We start from the raw sequence: 21,997 nt of genomic DNA, 5'->3' as shown, positions 1-21,997 counted from the left end.
TGAGTGCTGACTGGGAAATGCACAGGGGCGGTGGGTACATTGGGATTCCACCAGCAGCCCCAACATTTTGCTGCATGTAGGTCCCCCGGATGGCACAAGGGCATCCACTTGAACATATTTCTTTTAAATGGCCAGCTGCCACCACGGTGGTGGTTTGGAAGCTGGCTAGGCCTATGCGGACCCAGAGGCTCACCCTGTGGTACCCAACATTTGTGGTAGTTGTGGATGCCCCAGGTGTGCACTGTGGCACCCACTTTAAAATATATATTCCGGCCCCCATGGCATTCGGTATGGGTTCTGGTGGGGAGGTGCCTGGGGCTGCAAGGGCTTTGGGTATTTCGGGTGGGCACCAGGGCAGCCACTTTGAAAAATTATAAAGGTAAAAAGAATAATAAATGAGAGGCAGAAGCCACTCTTTTATTATTCACTGCTCTGTTGAAGGAACAACACACAAAGCCTTAGGGATTTTTAAAATAATATTTTGTTTCCTGGTGGTGTCCCTAGAATGGGCAGGGGTACCACACCTAGGTGGGACAGGGGTGCCACCAACCTTTTTTTGTTAATGTTTTGGAGGACTGCAGGAAGTGCAGCAGCCCCCAAAATCATTGAAAAAAACACAAAGTTTCCTGGGACATAGAATTCATGACCACAGGAAAGCTATATTTTGTTAAAAAAAAACTCCAGGCTAGAGCTAGATGCTCTTCAGTTGGAGTGTAGGCCCCAATGTGTGCCACCATGCACTGCTATATTACTTCACATATCACATCTTTCATAACATATTCTATGACATTATTGATAACATTACTGCAACATCTGAAATTACATTAATGATGACAACACTGTGCATGGTGGGGTCGAGAAGTATAGTTACTGTAGAAAATGTGCTAAAGTTAGTTTAGATAACTGTAACTGGTGAATTTCAGCATTTTTGATTGTTTAGAATGGTATGTTTAACTGACATTTTCACCTAACTATAATGTCTCCTTAATCTTTGAGTAAAAAAGGCACTAGCACCCTGATGAGTTTTCTTTGTGCTGTTTAATACACCATGTTGAAAACCATGATGCTTTTTAGCTACGGCGGTAGCCTTGATCATACAGAAAGGCACCATTTTGTGTTTCCATTTACAGTGCCACCACACACAGTGAAGTTGACAATTTTATACTGTCTGAATTCAATTGCTCAAAACATTTGGGTCAAAGATCCCTCAATCAAATCTCAGTACTACAATCTTTTCTGAGAGTTGCGAGCAAAAGCAAACTCATGTATTCATATTCTCACACATTGTTCAAAGATGGTGCTGCCATCATTCTTGTATGTTCTTCATACTGAAAAAAACAAAAAATTACCATAATCTTTACCCCGTGTAACTATCCCAATTAATTGTGGACTCTTCTGTGCCATTCTGTTTAGAAATAGTGTCCTCAAAATATTCACACCCGCCCAATTTGAGCAAACTATTAATTGTCACAATGGATATCAGTTGCGTGTGTTAATTATTCATTTTACCTTTGTAAATAATTATGATTGCAAATCCTTTAACACACTTACTACAGTTCATAAAGTTGAACTGGAATGATGTTTCTATATTCTTTCTAACCTTAATGGGCATAAAAGACTAATTTCATTGGTGCATTTATAATGCCCAAGTTTGCCTGCATTGAATCCTCTAGAAAACCGAGTTAACTCAATGGGTCTATGCTTGCTCTTCTCTTGCCTCCTCTCATTGCATGCCTGCATATTACTTTAAATGTATAAAGAGTTCTTCTTCTATATTGAGACCTTTGGAAATTTTGTGTTGAACTCTAATATGTAACTTGACTCAACTTGTTGCAGGGCTTTTTCTCTATCCCCTCTTCTCGTGTGTCTTGGGATAGAGCCCACTAAAAAGTGCTTGAGTTCTTCCTCTTTTCCTTCATGTAGCTCCTCAAAGTAGCGAGACAATGATTAGTTAGCTTCCTAATTATGTATCGCTACAATAAGTTGTAGTATTTGTTTGTGTAGAGACAAGATCGTACTTCCAACATCATTTTTCCCATATGAGCATCTTAATATGTATGCAGCATATGAGCGTCTGCAATTTTACCTGCACCTGATTTTTCTTGGTTACTTATCATCTGGACGAAGTAGGTGTTTTGTTTATTACATAATTGCAGGATGTACACTTAGTGCACTTGATGAACCCTGATCTCTTAGTGAGCCATGTTGATGGTGTGGCTTATGTGATGTTATTAGATATTTAACTGCCTCTCATTGATGTGATTTCCTAAAGGATAACAAAGGTCTATGGGGGACTACCTTTTCCAAAACTGGATCATTTTAAATAGTATACCAATGATTCAGAGAGATTTTCCTCACTTTGCTTATTATTACTGCTATACGCGGTATGAATCAGAACCTTTGTTTTTTCTTATTTTCTTTGCCTATTCCTTCTTGGGAAAAGTATAATTTTCTCTGTTTTTGTTGTTATAGTTTCTTTTGTGGTGCACTGATGGTTTCCTGGAGTCTCTGTGCTGTCTCTTTCTCTGCCTTATGATATTCTGCCTCTTCACTGCGATTCCTCTTCCTTCTTAGTATTTCTCCATAAGGCATGCTTTCTTTCAAAGTTATTAGGCGAAAGCTAGAGTCATGTAAGACACAGTTCACTGCAGTTGGTTATCTATGTTTTGGTCTCCATCTTACTTCCACTGATGTACACAGGTAGGTCGAGGAAGTTCATTCCACTCTACTCAAATGGCAAGAAAAATTTAAGATTACAGTCATTGTGATTTATGATATGTATAATTGCTCGGAACCTTCCCCTGTTCCTATTCAGATAAGAAAGAGGTTGTCTATGTATCTAATCCAAGTTAATACCATGTTCCATCCAGATGTTTAGGTTTGGGCCATGGATCACCTGCCTCTTCCATCAGCCCATATGCAGATTATCACAACTGCGGCCAAAGCAAGTGACAATGGCTGTTCCCTGCTTCTGTTTGAAGTACTCCCTATTGAATAGAAAATGTTGTTGTTGAGACACTCCTTTATCATACTCAGGACATTTTAGTGTGTTTGAATAACTTCAATGGTCATACTCTTAGAAAAATGTTCTACTGCCCTCAACACATCCTCATGTTAAATACCTATAAAGAGTGATGTTACATCTAGGGTTATTGTAGGAAGGTGGATACCTGACTATGGTTACCCCAGATTTTTTGCCTAGTTATTAGCAGGTTTTTGACTTAGTTGGCCTGGGATCCTGCTAATCAGGGCCCCAGGCTATCTGCTCTCTCTTTAAAATGGACTCCATGTACCCTAGGTACATCTCCAATTGGATAATGGGTCACCTTATCAGCCCCTGTACAGTGTACTATAGGTACCCAGGGCATAGGTGTATCCAAGGCCTAACAGGGACTGCAGCATACATTTTGACCCCCGTGGCTGGCCATCCAAAATGATATAACTGGCTGATCACTCAGCTGGGGCAAGGTGGTGTAATCATCCCTTGCTTAGATATAGTATACCTATGTCTAAACCTATATCTGGACACATATACACCTATAGGTCCCTCCTATGGCAGGCCTTAACAATCCTGGAGGCAGAGTGCTGGTTTTATGTGAGATGGTGCGCTAGCATGAGCTGAGCCTGTTTACAGCTTTCGGAACCATGTCCCTTAGCTGTTCTGAGATATTGCCATACCATATACTCTTAAGTGCATTATAATCCTCGCAGTTACTTGCTAACTTTGGTTTGGCTTTATCAAAACATGTCGTGTAAGGTGTCATATGCTTTAGAATACTACCCCCTCGCCAGTCCTGGCGACGGGGGTAGCATTCCACCCTTCTAGAGGGAGAAGACATGTTACTTTCCTTAAACACGGTTAAATCTAACCAGAGCCTCAGCATCACAAAATGGATGCTGCTGCCACAGACACGAGTCTGGCCTCCTGCTGCTGACCGAAACTCCGGCAGGGGAGGCTTGGACAAAAGGTTTCCTGTCACAGGGAGGTGTTATACCACCCCAGACAGGAGATAGTGGATTGGGGCAGGGAGGGCTGAATGAAACTAGACAAAAGGTGTCCCATGCAAAGTCCAGGTCAAACCAGGTGCTGGGGCACTCCAGCCCCAGCTCTGGCGTGAAACTGGACAAAGGGAAAGGGGTGTAACCACCCCCTTCCTGGGTCCCACCCATAGGAGGGACCTAGCAGGTGATTCACCCCTTGATTTGGAATAAAGGTAGGGGCTGTGTCATGGCACATCAGATCATCCTGACTGAAACTTGGAAATGAAACTCTGGACCCTTTGACATCCTACTCGACGTAGAAGACTGAAGAATCTCCCTTGTGGTCAAGGAGTGGCCACCCTGTGCAAGCAGGCACCATCAGCGCTCTAAGGTTTTCTTTGCCGTTGCTCCCGCCGGAGCTCGAACAAAAGAGACCGACAAGACCTGGGCTCCCAGACTTCCAACAGCCCGATCCACAGTCCTAGCAAAGCTGAGACCCGTGGAGGCGACGTGAGACGTGGGACCGGCCATCTTGGAAAGCCAGCGAAGTGCTTCTCGTGCAGCTCCCGAGGCTCCCTCGAAGCTGTGCATTGGGTTTGAGAAACCCCAGCCGGAGCAGCCTGTGCACCGAAGATCACCTCTCCACACTCGCCGAGTGCTGCGTGGGGCCCTTTTGCACTTTTCCTGCTCGACGCGTTGTCCGGTCACTTGCCCGTTGGCTAGTGGCCTCTGAGACATCGAACCTTCGAATTTACACTACTGGTCTGGTTGCTCCAGACTGGCCCTAGCTCCCCTGAAAAGGAGCCACTGATCTGACCTTCCCGGTCCGATCCAGAAGCCATCTTGGAGTCCTACGTGGGTTGCATTTGCCCATGCTTGGTGACTCCGATTCGAGAACCGACACCGCCGACAGCAAGAGCCTTCGTGGGACAGCTCGTGTTCACCAGCTGGTCATCCTCAATCCTTCCTGGTCCACGTGGCAGTGGAGACAAACTACTCGACAGCACCTGATCGCAACCCGACATTGCCTGGTTCCGTCCTGGTCAGTAAAGTAATACATCAGTGGTTTCCTTTTCATAGAAATTATGGATAGTGATCTAGAAAGATAAAACTAGGTCACATTTTCTATGAGTTCTCAAATATCTTTACCGTCAATTTTAGTGAAACATTCTAACATGCAGAGTCAAAAATGTACTTCCAACACGAGCTGTAAATAATAACAGTGTAACCACAGAGTTCTAAAGGACAACTTGACCTCTAACATTTTGGATTCAAGACAAAAGTGTGCCACTTGAATTCAAAACTTTTCCTGAAGAGCAGGATGGAGTAAATGAGGATGAAGATGTTAATGTAGGTATAAATATGAGGGAAGGTATGGATTTTTAGTAACGTGAGACGCAATAATTTGTAAAGAGGCAATAGTTAAAAAGAGTGACCAGCATAAGTATGGTATAGTTGGTATGGTAATAAGGTAATAACTTATGTTAACAAAAACATTGTAATTTACTGAAAAAATGTAAGTTAAAGTGGTATTATAATTAGGTGTTGAAAAAAGATCTGAGCTAACTGTAACTTTTGCCTGCACCATGCACTGCATATGACCTCACATATTACATTACTCATAACATGTTAACCTCATCAGAGCTTCGAACGTTCAGCGCCCAGTGCTGAACGTTCGAAGAACGAATGCTGGCTCGACGGCCAACGGTCGTGCGCAGCACTGGGGAGGTAGTGCTCGTGACGACCGTTGGCCGTCGGCAGCAGTTAAGGGGTTAAATGACATCGTTGATGACATCACTCATATATAGCAGAGTTACTGAGTGTACACGTGTGGGTCAAAAGCACAGAATTAACCTAAGCTCTGGAGACTAGTGCAACTGTGATTTTTAGAAGTTACATGGTGCACTGTTTACTGTTTACAAACCACTAACGTCAGGGCTGGAAGAAGTAATCCAGGTGAAACAAGGTAAAGGCTGAGGGAACGTGATGGGTTCGAGAGGTATGTTTGCAAGCAGTTTGTGGTTTAAAGGCAAAGCAAGTTTTGAAAAAAGGTGTGGGAAAGGCCAAAACTGCTGTTGGTGATACGCTAGCCACCAGTGTATATTTAGCCAATAGCCAGTTTTAAAGCATCGTAATACAGTGATATAAACAAATTCAATAAGCTCAGTTTTTTTAATTTCAGAACTTCACTAAAGATTTAGCTGCAATGCAGAATATTGAATAATGTAGAATGTAAGGGTACCCCACTTAGAGGTGGTCAATCTCATACTGTTGGTGTAAACATGAGTGTATGGCTGTATGGTATTATGCCCATCTAAGAAATGGACATTTGTAATGCATTTTACTAAACTACAGATTATTGTCCATATGGCTTTACAGAAGATGTCTTTACAGTGGCCATGTATACCTGTCAAACTCTGCACCTAAAATTGTGGGTCATATGGAGTCTTTAAGAGGATAATATCATTAAGGTGAATAGAAAATTGTCCATAGGTATAGCTTGGTAAATTACCTTAAGTCCACAAACCCTAAAGGTCGGTGTCACAACGACGGCATGATGTCATCTGTGTTCATCAATAATGTTATTTAAGATGTTATCATTAATGCCATCAATGATGTAATAAAGATGTTATGAGTGATGTAATATGTGAAATCACAAGTACTGCATGGTGTGGTCACAAGTTATAACTACCTTAATTTAGCTCAGTGTACTGGAAAAATAAAGGTTAAAGTAACATTATAGTTAGGTGAGCATTTTTGAGATAACGTAACATTTTAAACAAAAAAACCTGAAATGTACCTGTTATAGTTATCTCAAATAACTATAACTCATGCCCCACCATTCATAGTGTTATCATCAATGATGTCAGTTCAGTTTTCTTCAGTAATGTCATCAGTAATGCTATCAATGATGTCACTGTTTTGTAATATGTGAAGGTCATAAGCAGTTCATTGCATGATGAGGGCATGAATTCTAGTTATTTTAAAGGCACACATTTTTCCAGTGAACTATTTTTTTTAAATGTAAAGTAAGAGATAATTACAATTCCTAACTATAATGTCACTTTTACCGTTGTTTTTTAATGTGGATTTTACAGTTTTTTTAATGTATAGTGAAACTTTGTAATCACAAATAAAGTCATGCACAGGCCCAGTGCCCAACACACTGCAAGTGCCCTTCCCCGTCTGCGCGTGACCTTCTGCCATGCGCAGGGTGGGGTTGGGCACAAGGCCCGGCCTGCATTAAGGACCTGCACCCAAAACCCTATAAGAGTCCTACCGGCCTTCGGGTAAGTGCAGTGTGCGGTTGTTCTTGCCGGTCCTGGCTGCACTCAGAACCTGACTTTGTCAAAGAATCACAATACCAAAATATAAAAAGTGGCCGTATTAGCTTTAAGGGGTGAGTATTACAATATATATAAAGAAGATCTATCATCCTTGCCTAAAAATCATCAATATTTTTAATCAAATGTATATTTCAATAATTCACACAATGTAATTAAAAAATGTGAATAAAAATATTTAGTAACACTTCAATAAAAAAAAAGAAAATCAACATGTCTGTGAGTCTTTGTTTTTACATAGCTTTTATGAGCATTTTGTGGGATGGAATATGTTAAAAGAATAAGTCAGAAACATGTTTAAAAAAAAATTCAACATGACTCTAAGTCTTTCTTTTACATTTTTAAGCCCACAAAATGCAATCATAAAACAATCATAAGGGAGCCTTGCACTACGGCTGAAGAGCATAAAGCCCTAGCTAAGTCTTTTTAACAAAATATGGTAAGTTTTCATAGGGTCGTGGATTTAATGATCCAGGCGATGTAGCTCGGGGGTTGCTGAACTCCCTGCAAACCCCACTACATTAACAAAAAATGCTTGGTGGTACTTCTACCCCTTTCTGGGACATCACTAAGCTAAACAAGATTAAATAGCCCTCACTGGGCATTATGGGGCGCTCCTTCAAGGAGCAGTAAATAATAAATGAGAGGCTGCTGCTGTTCATTGATTTTTCACATTTTGTGCCCACCCAGAACACTCATATGTTTAAATATGGTTGGGGGCCGGGTGGGAGACACAGGAACCCTCGACCTCAGGCGGTATCCCAGCCAGCACCCATCATGTGTGAGTGGGTGCCCTTGTGCCCACTCAGGGCATCAAAAGCTACACTTCTGTTGGGATTGGCAGGGGAGCCCTAGGTCCTCAGCAGCCCTAGAGGCATACCTGGTGGGAGTTGTCCTTTAAAAAACAAATTGTAGGTGGATACCCCGGTGCCTACCTGGGGCACCCACACAGCTGACTCCATTGGGGGCTGTGGGAGGAGCCCATGGTACCAGCCCGCTCCCAAGCCAGCACCATAATTGGCAGTCTCCTGGGCACTGAACCACAGTGTCCAGCAGTGGGCTCCCTGGTACACTGTACAGTATAGGCCCACAGCGGTTGGGTTCCCCGGGGTCTGAGGAGGCTTGTGGAGGGTGGGTTTTTAAAAATTGGACCTGGGGATGGGGTCACCTGGACCCTAGCATGGCTCGGGGAGGACCGCCTGCCCTCCACCTCTTTATTTGTTATTCAATGGATGGGGTCTACTGGGCCTCATTGAGGCACAGGGTGTTGGGCTGCATTCCCCCTCCCATTATTACTTTGGCCCAGAGGGCGGAGTCTCCAGGGTCTCATAAAGGCTTGGAAGGGAAGCTGTGCGTCCTCTCCCTTTTTGCTAATATGTGGGGAGGGGAGGCCAATGCACACTGCCGTCATTTAACGTAAAAAAAAATGGGGGCAGCTGTTTTGTATTTCTTTTTTCTGCAATCCTGCAGGAGAATTGCAGAATCGCTAATATTTTTTATTTTATTTGTTGATATGTTGGCCCCAGGGGTGTTGCCTCAGGGCTGTGGGGGCAGGGTATCCCTATCCTGCCCCCTTATATTATTTTTTTAATACATTTTCAAGACAGCAGACTTAGTTCCCTGAGTCCGGTAATGACTGCTGCATTATTTTCTTTCATGTTGTGGCTAATCAATCAGAGCTCTTGCTCCCACTGTACCATTACACCCACAGGAGCAAGGTGGTCCAAGGGAAAAATGCCCTCTAGGCCAATCATAACACTCTATTTTTTTTTGTGCTTGCTGTACTTTTGCAAAAGTCCGTCCAACCCAACCATCAACATTTATGATATTTTTCAACCTTTTTCATAAACTACTGAACAGATATACATCATATCATATAAAGCATACTTTCTGGTCTAAGATCTAGCTTCCTTCCTTCCAAATTTGGTGTAATTTCGTTCAGCAGTTTTCTTGGTATTGCATTCTAAAAAAGTGAAAAAGGCATGGGGATTTTGCATTTTTGGGCACCCCTTTTTCACAGGTCCAGCTTGATGGATCACCTCAAACCTTTCCACGAAGAAAGCCCTCACTATAAATCTCTCAATCTCTCTAGTCTCTTACCCTTACCATTACCAGTTAATCCATATCCCGCCATAACCAGTTAACCCATATCCCCTTAACCTAATTCCCATTCTTTACTCTTGTGCCTTTTACCCTTAATCTCATAGACTTTACCCTTAACCCTTCCCCTTCCCCATTATGTGCTCTCATAACCCCTTATCATTAATCTCCTGCCCTTTACATTTAAGTCCTTAACCCTTTACCCTCTACCTTTGTTCCCTGTAGAATGTGCGCTCGCACGGGCACACACTCTACCTACTCCCAGCACGCAGACACTCTCCCAAAACGCACACTTCACTGTTCCTTGCCAGAGAAGGGACTGTCACTTTCTTAGAATGTGAAATTAAAGGAGTTTAAGGCAGTTGTGGATGAGCAGAACGCAGGTAAAAGGACTTTGAGAGCCTTCCTCTAGGCTGCACCGGTTTTGCCACAGTATGTCACGGAGCTTGGAGCAGGCAGCTGTTATTCATGCTTCTTGCTTTATTACTGTCAGGGGCTGAGGGCCAGCAAGGGTTAAGCAGTATCAGAGGCATCCAAAGCCCGATCCAGGAATGTATCTATTGTTGGCAGTAGTGATGATAAAAATAGTATACAGTATCTGTTGTGAAGCTCTGGGTAAAATTGTCCAATGTCCGTGTTATGTGAAACTGTGCAAAATAAACTGTGGAATCTACCTGTTACCAACATCTAATCACATCCATTAGCAATTAAGCACAAACCATTTATGCATAAAGCATCATCCTTTGATGGCAGAAAAAAATACCTTTCTAGTAGCTGAATTGCTAAGCATGAAACTTGAAAATATGGTATCAATTCCTCCTTATGTGATTCTAGGAAAATACATTATTTCACTGAGCATTCTTTTTGTTTGTTATCATGTGAGACCAGCTCTAATACTTGAATTCAGAATGTGCAATCCATAAAAAAAACATATTTATTTAACAGCATATAGAGGTTGCTCCATCTTTAATTAAAAGCTAGGCTACCTATACTGCATGCATGACAACTGACTTGCCTCTTTGTTCGCTTATGGCATTGTCATCAGAGCTGGGGCAGGAATGTTTCTCAGCTCATGTTTAAATACTCCCATTTTTAATAAATACCTTTTAAATAAATAGATCTGCTAACGTGAAAAGCTCCAGTATGTAAAAACTTGTAGAGAACTTATCATAGTCTAACATGATGATTGTTTGATTTAAATGTCAAATATTTTGAGGGCTCATCTCGTACATAGGCCCTTAGAGCCACAGCCTACCTTTGGCTCAGCTCTTCCTGTTAATTTGTTGGCTCACCCACCTCTACGCACTCGCTGCTCTGCAGTGAGCTGCAGACAGTTGTTAATGTTTGACCCCTATCCCTTCCATGGCACAAATAGGTTTGGTCTATTTTATAATGTCGCAAGCGTTCTGCCAGTGAAAATAGAAATCAAACTTGTAATAGCAGCTTTAAGTGGGATGAAGAAAGTGGGTAATCAAGAAAGCGAGCCTGGCAAAAAGAAAAGTAACTGCAACTGTGGTTTTTAGTGTCTCAATCACCGATAAGAACTGCATGTTCATTTACTTTTTCCCTGTCACTGTTTGATGCGCTTTGTTACTCCTTCTCACGCTTTTGCATATAATCACAGTTACAATGGCACCAATGCTCTGTGCGTTCTGCAGTGGGGCCATAATTGGATGCTCAGGATTCTGAACACCAATCTAAGCCACTGAAAGATATTCTGAAAATCTCACACTTCCCTCAGCCTCATCTCCAGAGCTCTCCATAATGGCCCATTATAAACACCTCCTTAGAACCTGAGCTTGCATGGATGCAAAAACCCCAGCATTTAAAAAACAATGCCAGCATACCAATTGCTGACCGGAGGATTGCTGACCAATCCTCACCAACTCCACCAACTCCAAGGAACTCTTCACTGCCATCTAGGAACTCACCAACCCCCGCAGTGAAGCCGTAGACATCACCCCGTCCCAAGACCTCTGCGACAAGCTTGGAACCCACTTCCACCTCTAGATTAAAAACCTTTACAACAACTTAGTTGACCATCCACCAGACGCCATAGCCAGCCCGCCTCCAGACACACCAGCCAGCCCACCATCTCCACCAATCACGGTCGAAGACACTGCCTCAACCATGAAAGGCTTTCACTCAGGGGCCCCCACAGACCCCTGCCCTCAACACCATCTACCACAGAACAGCCACCACCATCGCACCCGAACTACAATGCACCATCAACACCAGCTTTGAAACAGGTACCTTCCCAGACGACTTGAAATGCGCAGAAGTCAGGCCCCTGCTCAAGAACCCACAGCCGACTCCACCAACCTCAAGAACTTCCAGCTCATCTCACTAATGCCCTTCGCGGCCAAAGTCGCAGAGAAAATAGTGAACAGTGAACTGTCCGAATTCGGAATTTGAAGCAACCACAGCACCAAGACCGCCCTTCTCGCCGCCACAGACAACAGCTGCACCCTCCTGTACCAAGGCCACTCCCCAGCCCTCATCCTACTCAACCTATCAGCAGCCTTCGACACCGTCTCCCATCACACACTTGTCGCCAGACTACACAACACCAGCATACAAGTAACAACCCTAGTCTGGAACCGATCATTCCGCACCGGAAGAAGCCAAAGAATCAGACTGCCACCCTTCCTCTCCGATCCCACGGATATCACCTGCGGAGTCCCCCAGGGGTCTTCTCTAAGCCCGACCCTCTTCAACGTCTACATGGCCCCCCTTGCCGCCATCTTCCAATAACACGGCCTGAACATCGTATCATACGCTGATGACACCCAACTCATCCTCTCCCTCACTAAAGACCCTACCACCGCCAGACTCAACTTCCAGAAAGGGATGCAGGACATCGCACATTGGATGACCAACAGCTGCTTAAAACTCAATGCCGATAAAACAGACGTCCTCATTCTTGGAACCACCCCCTCAGCATGGGACAACACCTGATGGTCGACCACCCTCGGAAGCCCACTGACCACCGCGGACCACATCAAAAACTTCGGCATCGTACTCGGCTCATCCCTCACCATGAACCGCAGGTCAATGCCATCACCTCCAGCTGCTTCAACACCCTCCGCAAGGCTTTCAAGTGGATCCCCCTGAGTCAAGGAAGACAGTCACCCAAGCACTCATCACAAGCAGACTTGACTATGGAAACGCGTTCTACGCCGGCATAAACAAGTCCCTACTCCGCAATCTCCAGACGATACAGAACACCACCGCCAGGCTTGTCCTCAGTATCGCCCGGAACAAACACATCAGCCAACACCTACGAAGACTCCACTGGCTCCCTGTGGAGAAAAGAATCACCTTCAAAATCCTCACCCATGCCCACAAATTCCTGCACAACACCAGACCCGAATACCCCAACAACAAAATCAACTTCCACGTACCCAAAAGGAACCTCAGATCTTCCAACCTCGCACTGGCTGAAACCTCATGCATCCACAGAGCAGGTGGAAGATCCTTCTCCCATATTGCGGCCAAGACCTGGAACGAGCTCCCAGCAGACATCAGATGCGCCCCTCCCTGAACACCTTCAGGAAGACTCTCAAGACCTGGCTCTTCAGCTAAACAGATCTGCTGATCCCGTCCTTCCCCCTCAGCGCCTTGTGACCCCCACGGGTGAGTAGCGCACTTATAATACCCTGATTGAGTGAACTGACATACGATGACTAGGCCAGTCTGTATTAATGCCATTTTCTTAAACTATCTTCCTTGATTCGGCCCAAAGGAGTAAATACATATGTGTGTATGTAACCAGTACAACACAATTTCACGTCTACGTTATACAGCAAACTGAATTAAAAGTGACATAATTTGCATTGTAGTTTTTGTAGCAGGGAGCTAGCAGATCACTTTCTTTGAATTCATATTTAACAACCAACTCCAATGAGATAGTGAGTACTTGAACATAATAAATTAATCCACTGTAATGTCGGGCATAAAATGACATACTTCTCATGGCTAGCTACATGCTGCATAGCCTTTTTTACCCTACTCGTTTTCTTGTAGGATTTCACCCCACAATCAAGTTGCAAATAGAGACACCATATGCAGACACCCAATTTTTGGTTTCAATTATTAACAGCAGAAGCTTTCAGTAATGTCACAGTCTGAGCCCAGTACCCTTTTAAACCCGACTTTGACGGCCAAGTCAAGTAGTTCTCAAAATTGTTCAACAATTAAAAAATATGATGTGCCCTAGTTGGGACTCAGTGTGATGAGGCAAATGCTTTCACCTGTGGACCCAGCTACACGGTTGCTCGGCAGAGAGCAACGTCAATGAAGAGAGTGTTTTAGCAGGTCTGTCTAGGAGTGAGGGGACACTGATGGTGGTATTGTACAGATTTTTAAGAAAGTGGATAGTGTGGGGTTCAAGAACCACAGACCTAGTACCCGTGGCGGTCCTGGATTCCATGAAGGCGAACAGAGAGGGGGACTAGACTCAGAGGAAGCAAGGCCAGAAGGAGAAAGTAGCTGGGTGACCAGTTTCTTTGTTTTCTTTGTCCTTGCTTTTGTCCCTGTATTTTTTGCCGTTCCGTGTGCGCGTGACTGTTTCCCGCCTCTTCTTGGATCCCGGACCATCCCCTTCTGCCTGGGATGACTCCAGGTGGCCCCCTGCCCTGGGCACCGCACCCAAGCCAACGGACGATGCACGCAACCTGCGCTTCATCCTGGACTCCTCCCTCACGATGACCAAGCAAGTCAACGCGTCTCGTCCTCTTGCTTCAACACCCTGCACATGCTCCGAAAGATCTTCCAATTGATCCCCACCGAAACCAGGAAGACGGTCACCCACACCCTCGTCACCAGCCGTCTGGACTACGGGAACACCCTCTATGCTGGCATCACTGCCAAAATCCAGAAAAGACTCCAGCGCATACAGAACGCCTCAGCACGACTCATCCTGGACATCCCTCGCCACAGCCACATCTCTGCCCACCTGAAAGACCTGCACTGGCGCCCCGTCAGCAAGAGGATCACGTTCAGACTCCTCCCCCACGCACACAAGGCTCTCCACAACACGGGCCCGAAGTACCTCAACAGCCGCCTCACATTCTACACACCCACCCGCCAGCTCCGATCCGCCAGCCTCGGCCTCGCCTCCGTCCCACGTACTCGCAAATACACCGTCGGAGGAAGATCCTTCTCCTACTTGGCGGCCAAGACATGGAACTCCCTCCCCACTAACCTTCGGCTGACCCAGGACCATATCTCCTTCAGGAAACAACTCAAGACCTGGCTGTTGGAGCAGTAGCGACCCCCCCCCCAGCGCTTTGAGACCGTTGCGGGTGAGTAGCGCGCTTTACAAATCTTGTTGATTGATTGATTGAAAGTAAAGTGGTAGAAAACCAAACAACGTCATGCCAAGAGCCCGTACTCCTACCTGGCCATGATCACCGTGATGATCCTGAACTTCACAGAGAAGAGTCTCATGCTCTTCCAGGTAAGATTCATTAGTCCCTTATTAATTGTTTTCCATTAGGCTCACTTTGGGGGATGTTTTCTCATTGCAAGTTGCTGTTGCTAATACCACCACCAAAATCTCCCTATTCTGGGGCCACAAAGGATGCATTACCCAGCTCTAACCCTTTTAGGTCACTGTAACCATGATACTTTACCTTCAGTAAAATCTAATAATCATACATGCATCTGAGTCCTGTTTTTTACTAAACCTAGAGTGTAAGTGCCACTAGAGTAAAAATGTAGGTCGTGATGGTGTGTAGCTACATTGCAAAAGTGTTGCAAACCCCTATTAGATGTAGATGTATGTGTAAAATGTATCTTTTTTCACCGTTGTTGTAAACAAACATTTGGAGTGGTGATTGCCACAGATTTAGTTAACTGATCGCTGCACTTGCATGCATGATCAGTTCTTTCTTGCACATAGACTTGGTTGTAGTACACAGAGGTCTTACACTGCCACACAGAGCGGAAGCAAATTAGAGGGAACATTGCCCCCTGCCCTTGTCCTTTAGCCCATAGCCTAAACCCTTACCTTTGCCACTTTGCACCTTACCCTTCGCTGTTAACCCCTTACATTTGATCCCTAACCCTCTATGTGTAAACACCACTTTTACCCTTAAACCCTGCCCTACCAACTTAATCTTTTACCCTTACTCACTTACACTTAGCCTCACCTTTGACCCCTTGCTCACCTACACACAGCATTTTAGGTTTACCGTCTTAGGTCTTACTCCTTATCCACTTACTTGTTACCTTACATATTTTTCATTGTGTGACTTTAAACGAAATGACCCATAATGAGATGGTCTGCAATGCAATGGTAGTACAAGAGGAGAGGAACAGTACAATCACATGGCATGACAATGCAAATAAATGGTATGTGCCTTTAAATATTACCCTAGGGCATCTGTATAGCATATGAAAGTCCTAGAGTAAGTGGGTGTCATAATAACCAGTTTATTGTGCAAAGAGTCTATTAGACCCTGAGAGGCTGCTTCTGTTGCTTCATGCTATCCCTCCTGAGTGGATTATTTCTTTCTTTGAATACATCTTTGATAGACAGGTTGATCCTGAAGACATGTCAAGAAGACAGTGGCAATTATATCCAACTAATGCCAGGTCCTCGTGTGGAGAGACAGGATGTTGCTGGCTATGTTGATCATTTTGGGGCAAGTCTGTCTTCAGTCCTGCTATGCAACCCTAGCTTAAAATATGTTTCCTGGTGACGATGCATTTACAGAGGTTGCCAATAAAACTGTTCTGGCCCTGCTGCAACATTCCTCAGATGATTACATTTTTTGGCTGTTAACAACAATGCTATCCATGTAGACTCCCATTATAGGCTTTTAACATGCTCACAACAGACTGGTGACATGTAGGGGGAATCCTGTGTCCCCTAAGGAGCTTACGTAGTAAAGTATTAGCCCCTGGGGCTGGAGACCCTACATAACCTATTTAGGTAGTGTTTTGATTAGTGTGACCACTTCTCTCTATGTGATCATGGACACTGTTTTCAGTCCTGGACCATTAACCTACAAATCATTGCTTTCAGGTGGAAGCAAACTAAGATGACATCACCTATAATGCCTAAGGTTGTAAAAGGAAATCCCAGGGGTACATAACGACAAAGTGTAAGGCGGTCACCCTAGTTTTGATGCCATGTGTTGGAACCAGAGTATTTCTTTTATTGTGTTATTTTTTGATTGTGTCTATGCAGGAATTGTGTATGAAGTGAAAAGATGTGAGAGAGAGAACGTTTGATGCTAGACTGTGGATGAACAGAGATGTCCAGTATGAAATGGATTACACAAATCTGACAAATTTGAAAGTAGCTAGGGTTCTTAAGGTACGTGCTTTTCAGCACAATGCTTTGAGCTGCACTTAGTGCAGTGGCCAAAAATGTGAATGTGAATATAAATAAATTCACTGCATGTCATATTTGCAAATGATAGCCATCACCTCGAACATGTGAGAGCACACTCTCTCTAAACGCAAAAAAGTACAGGTTCACGGATTTTCAATCGTTATAGGATGAGCGCGTGTTCAAACCATTCATGAAATCATCAGATATCTCTCAGATGAAGGACGTTGTTTGCCTTACCCGACTGGATGTGCACGGCCGCTGCAGTTCGCGTGATTTGGGTTTTCTTGTATTTTTTGCGTGCGTCATATCCTCGCCAAGCTGAAAACACAAAAAAAACAACACTGTGATGGAACTGCTTTGTCGAATAAATACATAAATAATAATAATAAAGACTTTTGTTATTTTGATTTGGAGCCAGTCTAATATTGCATGTAAAACTAGAGGGATACATGGCTCTCTATGGGCAGGCTATGAAGCTACGATGTAATTCAAGGGCATGTATCGGGCAAACCCTGTGTTGCGCTCCTTCAGCATGGCAGGGTAGCTCACTCAAAGCAAACACTATACATATATCCTATTCCACCCGACCAGATTCTTTAAGAAAGGAGGCAACCTACGCATCAGAGACAGCTATCCAGGACCGGCGCTAGGCATGGGCAGTGTGGGCAGCTGCCCAGGGCCCCGCACCTGCTCGCAGCCGTGGGGCCTCACACCTTTAAAAAATCCAGACTATTGAGTCCCAGGGGGCCCCCTAAGAGTTTATATTTTTTCTTTGTTTCAGCACTCTCCCCTGCAGGCCGGTCTCTGTGGGCCTAATGGCTGCATCTCCATGTTGATGGCAGCAAATAGAGAGTTTATTGAAGTGCCCTTGCTGTGAAGGGTGTCCTGCCCCTGTATCAATGAAAAGCAGAATATCCTGCTGGGTGCAGAGCAAAAGATTGAATGGCGTCACAATGGAAACTGTTCACCTAGGACAAGTGGAAAGGGAGCAGAGAGGGGGATTAAGGGGTAAGACACACTGAATAGAGTGAGGGGCCAGCAGATAGGTGTGTGTACGTCAGTGAAACAAGAGGTTTACGCAGAGGAGAAGAATCAGCGTGTACAAGTGGATGGAGCAGGTTTAAAGTGTGCTGGGTCACTCGAGTCTCAGACCAGGTAGTGAATTAAAATGGACATTCAAAGGGGTCCCTATATTCATGTCCTTAAGTTTGCCTGCAAAAACATTGATCCAGTGTCTGCACAATGAATGAAAGTTCTGAAAAGCAGGTGATGAGACGGACCCACTCTCCATTTTTGCCCTCACCCTCAGAGTGAAAAACAAATCTTAACTCTGCAGCAGTGCCCTCCTTCGCTACCTTCAATGAAACTTCAAAGAGATTCATTATAATTCTTTCACAGTCTCATCATATCAGAACTGGAACATTTTCAATATTATATACAAGGAAGCCGTAGATGTTGCTTATTCACCTTATGCAACTAATAACCACTTACAAAGCCTGGCTATTGTTGCAATTTTCTCCGGAGGCAATGACAGAGGCAGCAAAATACTAGTCAGGTGGCAGATTATGAGTAGCACAGATTTATATAGCTTACATTTTTTTAAGCCACACCCTTAATTACACCAGCAACTCCCCTTTGAAAGACACCCCCAGTTTTTCTCATCCCATTTAAAGCCCTCGTGTCAGGTCAGTATGTAGGTGTTTACTATTGATTTTTATGATATTAAAGCAAACATTGCCTGCACCAAACTCAAATCAGTGCAGTCTTCCATACCTTACAAAAAACTTACACAGCATATCTATGCGTATAACATGGGACAGTTTTCTAAATATCAAAGTCACTAATGGGGGCCCCTTTTATTTTGGTACTGGGCCTATTTTCTTTCCCAGTCTGATACTGCATGTTTGAAAAGCTGGAATAGTCAACTTTCTGTTCCCCACAGCTACATTTAGGTGTTAAATTTGTACTAATGGGGTGCAACCAGTGCCCAAATAGTGTTACCAAGTTTAAAAATGACAAACAAATGATGTAATACTATTTCAAAATGTGCCAGATTATGCAGCATAATTTGCCTTTTCTTGCCACATAATTGACTCACCCTGCCACATAATTTAGCTCTCTCCTGCTGCATAATTGCAGTGGTCCTGATGTTAGGGCAATCAATGACGGTGATTTTTGTTCCTGTTTATATTTCACATGCTTTACTTAGTCTTGCATTCCCCTAGAAAGGGTGCTATTTCCAGCATGTGTGTTTCTGAATTTCAACTCACAGCCTATTACTCTTGGATGATGTACCCTTTGTACTGAGTGGCCTCCAGGTGTTTATAACAGGCTACAGTTGAGCACCTTGACCTTGAGGCTGCAGGCAGTACAACTTTCATACTGTGCCTGTCTGTGGGTCAAAAAGGTGTTGAGATTACATGATCATTCAAATTATGGCCTCTCTGCGGAGAACAAAGAGCAATGATCCTGCATTCCAGTTGTGATTCTATGCAAATGTGTGTGAAGGAGCTATTTAATGATCAAAACAACAAGGGGAAAGGAAAATAATTTATTGTTGTTACTCATTTAGCTTAAACAACTAACAACCATTGACAAAACCCAGTTGCGGCCGGCATGAGTCGCGGTTGGGGGGTAGCAAAGGGTTGGTTTAATTTTAATTATAAAAAAAAACTTTCCTTAGCCGGCCCGATCCGATTCCACGTCTTTGCTGCTTAGGGGGCCTCACATGTTCCTATTCTGCCCCCACATATCCTAGGACCGGCCCTGCAGCTATCTAAGATTTGTATAGATGTTCTCCTTTGCGAGGCCTCAGGGCATGTATGAAGGCCAGATTTGGTTGCCAGCCCATGTTGTTCTTGGGCTGGATTGGTCGACGTGGTCTGTCAGCCATAGGTCCTGAGGCCAACATACAATGCATAAAGCCAAAGGTCATGGCCTATTTGGGCTGGTCTACTATGTGATTTGGTTGCATGTCATAGCTTAAGGCCAGGCCTTAGGACTGACCTCCGCTGTTCTGACCCCCACTGAACATACTTTTTGGTCATGATCTTCATGGTGGATTGGCGACAGACCCTTTCTGTGGCACCTCCAGCAGCCAACCCACAATTTGTAGGGCTAATGGCCATGCTTTGGGAGTTTGATCCCTAAGCAACAGGAACGAAAATGAACCATGCAGAACACAAAATTATATTTTATGTAGATAGCTCAGTGGGTCGCTGCTTTTGTCAGAGATCCTTTTGTTACTTGCAGTTCATAAGTTATAATCCTAATATAACACAGCAAGGTATGACTGTCATCAAAGAGTTGCATGCAAACTGCAAGGTACAGGTTAGAACATTATGTTTTCCCATAGTCTTTCATGTTAAATCATGAGTGTGGGTTTCTCCAGACCAAACTCTGAAAATATACCGCCTACCATAATGGATGACATGTGTCTGCTACACCTTGTAGTCCTCATTGTCTTATGTAACATTTCCTATACACTGACTTGCACACGGATAATTCATTGTCTCTGTATAATGCGTATGTGATGTAAAGTGGTCTGACACCCTACACTGGTATGAGTAGTGCTATAAACAAATTAAATACATGTGAGAAAGGGGCTATGGAGAGATGAGGGGCACTGTTGGAGGGTGTACCAAGGGAATCTGTGGAAAAAGAGGTCATGGGGGGGAACAACAAAGATTGTTGCACTGGGTGCCACCAGTGCTAAAGCTGGGCCTTAGGCTTGGTACCCCACTGTGGGTCACTGCAAGGCTTAGCTAAACCCAGGCATTACTACCGAAAGCTGTTTGTATCTACATCTAAAACAACTACACAGAATATTATAAAACAGCAAGAAGGCATGTTATAAATAACGAGAATAAAATGAACAGTTCGAACATGTTTAAAATGCCATCTAGAACCTAAAACCCTAATACCTACCTCTACGTGCTACAATAAGAGAGCTTGGAAGTCAGAGCAACTGGCAGTCCAGAGTTTCTTAGGGAGAAGAGGCGCAATACATACCTTGTTGACAGCAAAGGCTGTCTTTATCGGCAGAGGCGTGCAGACAGTGTTCCCTACGATGGGCAAACAACCGTCTCTGGCAGAATCTCATGTGATAATCTAGGCGAAGTGCTTCTCCTGACAAGTGGTCAAGTGGCAATTCTTATATTTTAAATCTTATCAGAAGTTGGAATTTCTGACATAAGTTTTGTCTGATGTAGATTATGGGCATCGAGGTGCAGGTTCCAGATATTTTCTTATAAACATTTAAGGTAAAAGGACATCAATTCAGACTACACTATTTTGGCTGTATTATTGCATTTATTCCAATTTGACATTGACATGGTGAAAAGTAGACACTTGTCATATTAGGTGTTATATATGCCATTAGTTGACTGACATGACACTTTCACAAATCTTAGAAAGATAAGGTCAGACGACATCTGCGGTCAAATGGCAGACATGACAATGATTATGCATAAATCAGGATAGATGGCAACTGCAATCGTCTATGATTGAGAAAATTGTGACCTCGATTATCTAAGATTGAGTCAGGGTCTACATAAAATAGAGTCGGACCTTAGGGGCTGTACGTCATCCCCAGCTTGTACGTTTGAATGTGACATCACAGAGACGTATATAAGCAGTCGGGATTTAGCTAACGTGTAAGGAAATCCAAGTTCTCGAGGTACTAGCATCCAAAACATCTAGAATAAGGTACGCATCTGAATATGATATATCAGTAGCGTATAACCAAAACAATCAATACATCACATATGTAAATGGCAAAAATGAAATTTATAGTAAGCATAGCGAAACATGAATACTTTTAAGCTCTGCATTGTTAATTTTTGATTATATATATCATAATCTAATTAAAGTGCTTTATGCGTTTTGCCAATTAAACATACCTGTAACGATATGAAATGAGCCATATTAAAAAATATGTGTTATATATATATATATATATATATATATATATATATATATATATATATATATATGTCTCCAAAAATCGCTGTTTAAAGATGCCGCTGGATGCAAAAGACGATAAGTGGACCCAGAATCTGTGCCAATCAGTATTATTTTATTTAATCGACCAGCCTGTCTGCCATGCCGCATTTCGACCCTCAATCGGGTCTTGATCACATGACGCATTGTCATAGAAGGGGATGCTACTTAAAGTGCATACACAGGAAATGACGTGTTTGCCCAATCCATCATAAACAGAAAAAAG

The 21,997-nt window shown here is 43.6% G+C and overlaps 1 protein-coding gene across 1 annotated transcript in view; it reads right to left on the bottom strand.

Annotated features, from left to right (window-relative positions):
* MYO3B (myosin IIIB) overlaps positions 1-21,997 on the bottom strand; it is a 1,488,954-nt gene that overhangs the window by 469,861 nt on the left and 997,096 nt on the right. The window contains exon 21 of the mRNA XM_086956107.1: positions 17,008-17,088. Within this exon, the coding sequence (XP_086812233.1) occupies positions 17,008-17,088 (81 nt within the window). The remainder of the gene's footprint in view (positions 1-17,007; positions 17,089-21,997) is intronic.

The sequence above is a fragment of the Lissotriton vulgaris genome, chromosome 2_1 (genome assembly GCF_964263255.1).
Source record: "Lissotriton vulgaris chromosome 2_1, aLisVul1.2, whole genome shotgun sequence".
Classification (NCBI taxonomy): domain Eukaryota; kingdom Metazoa; phylum Chordata; class Amphibia; order Caudata; family Salamandridae; genus Lissotriton; species Lissotriton vulgaris.
This window is presented reverse-complemented; position numbering and strand designations above follow the sequence as displayed.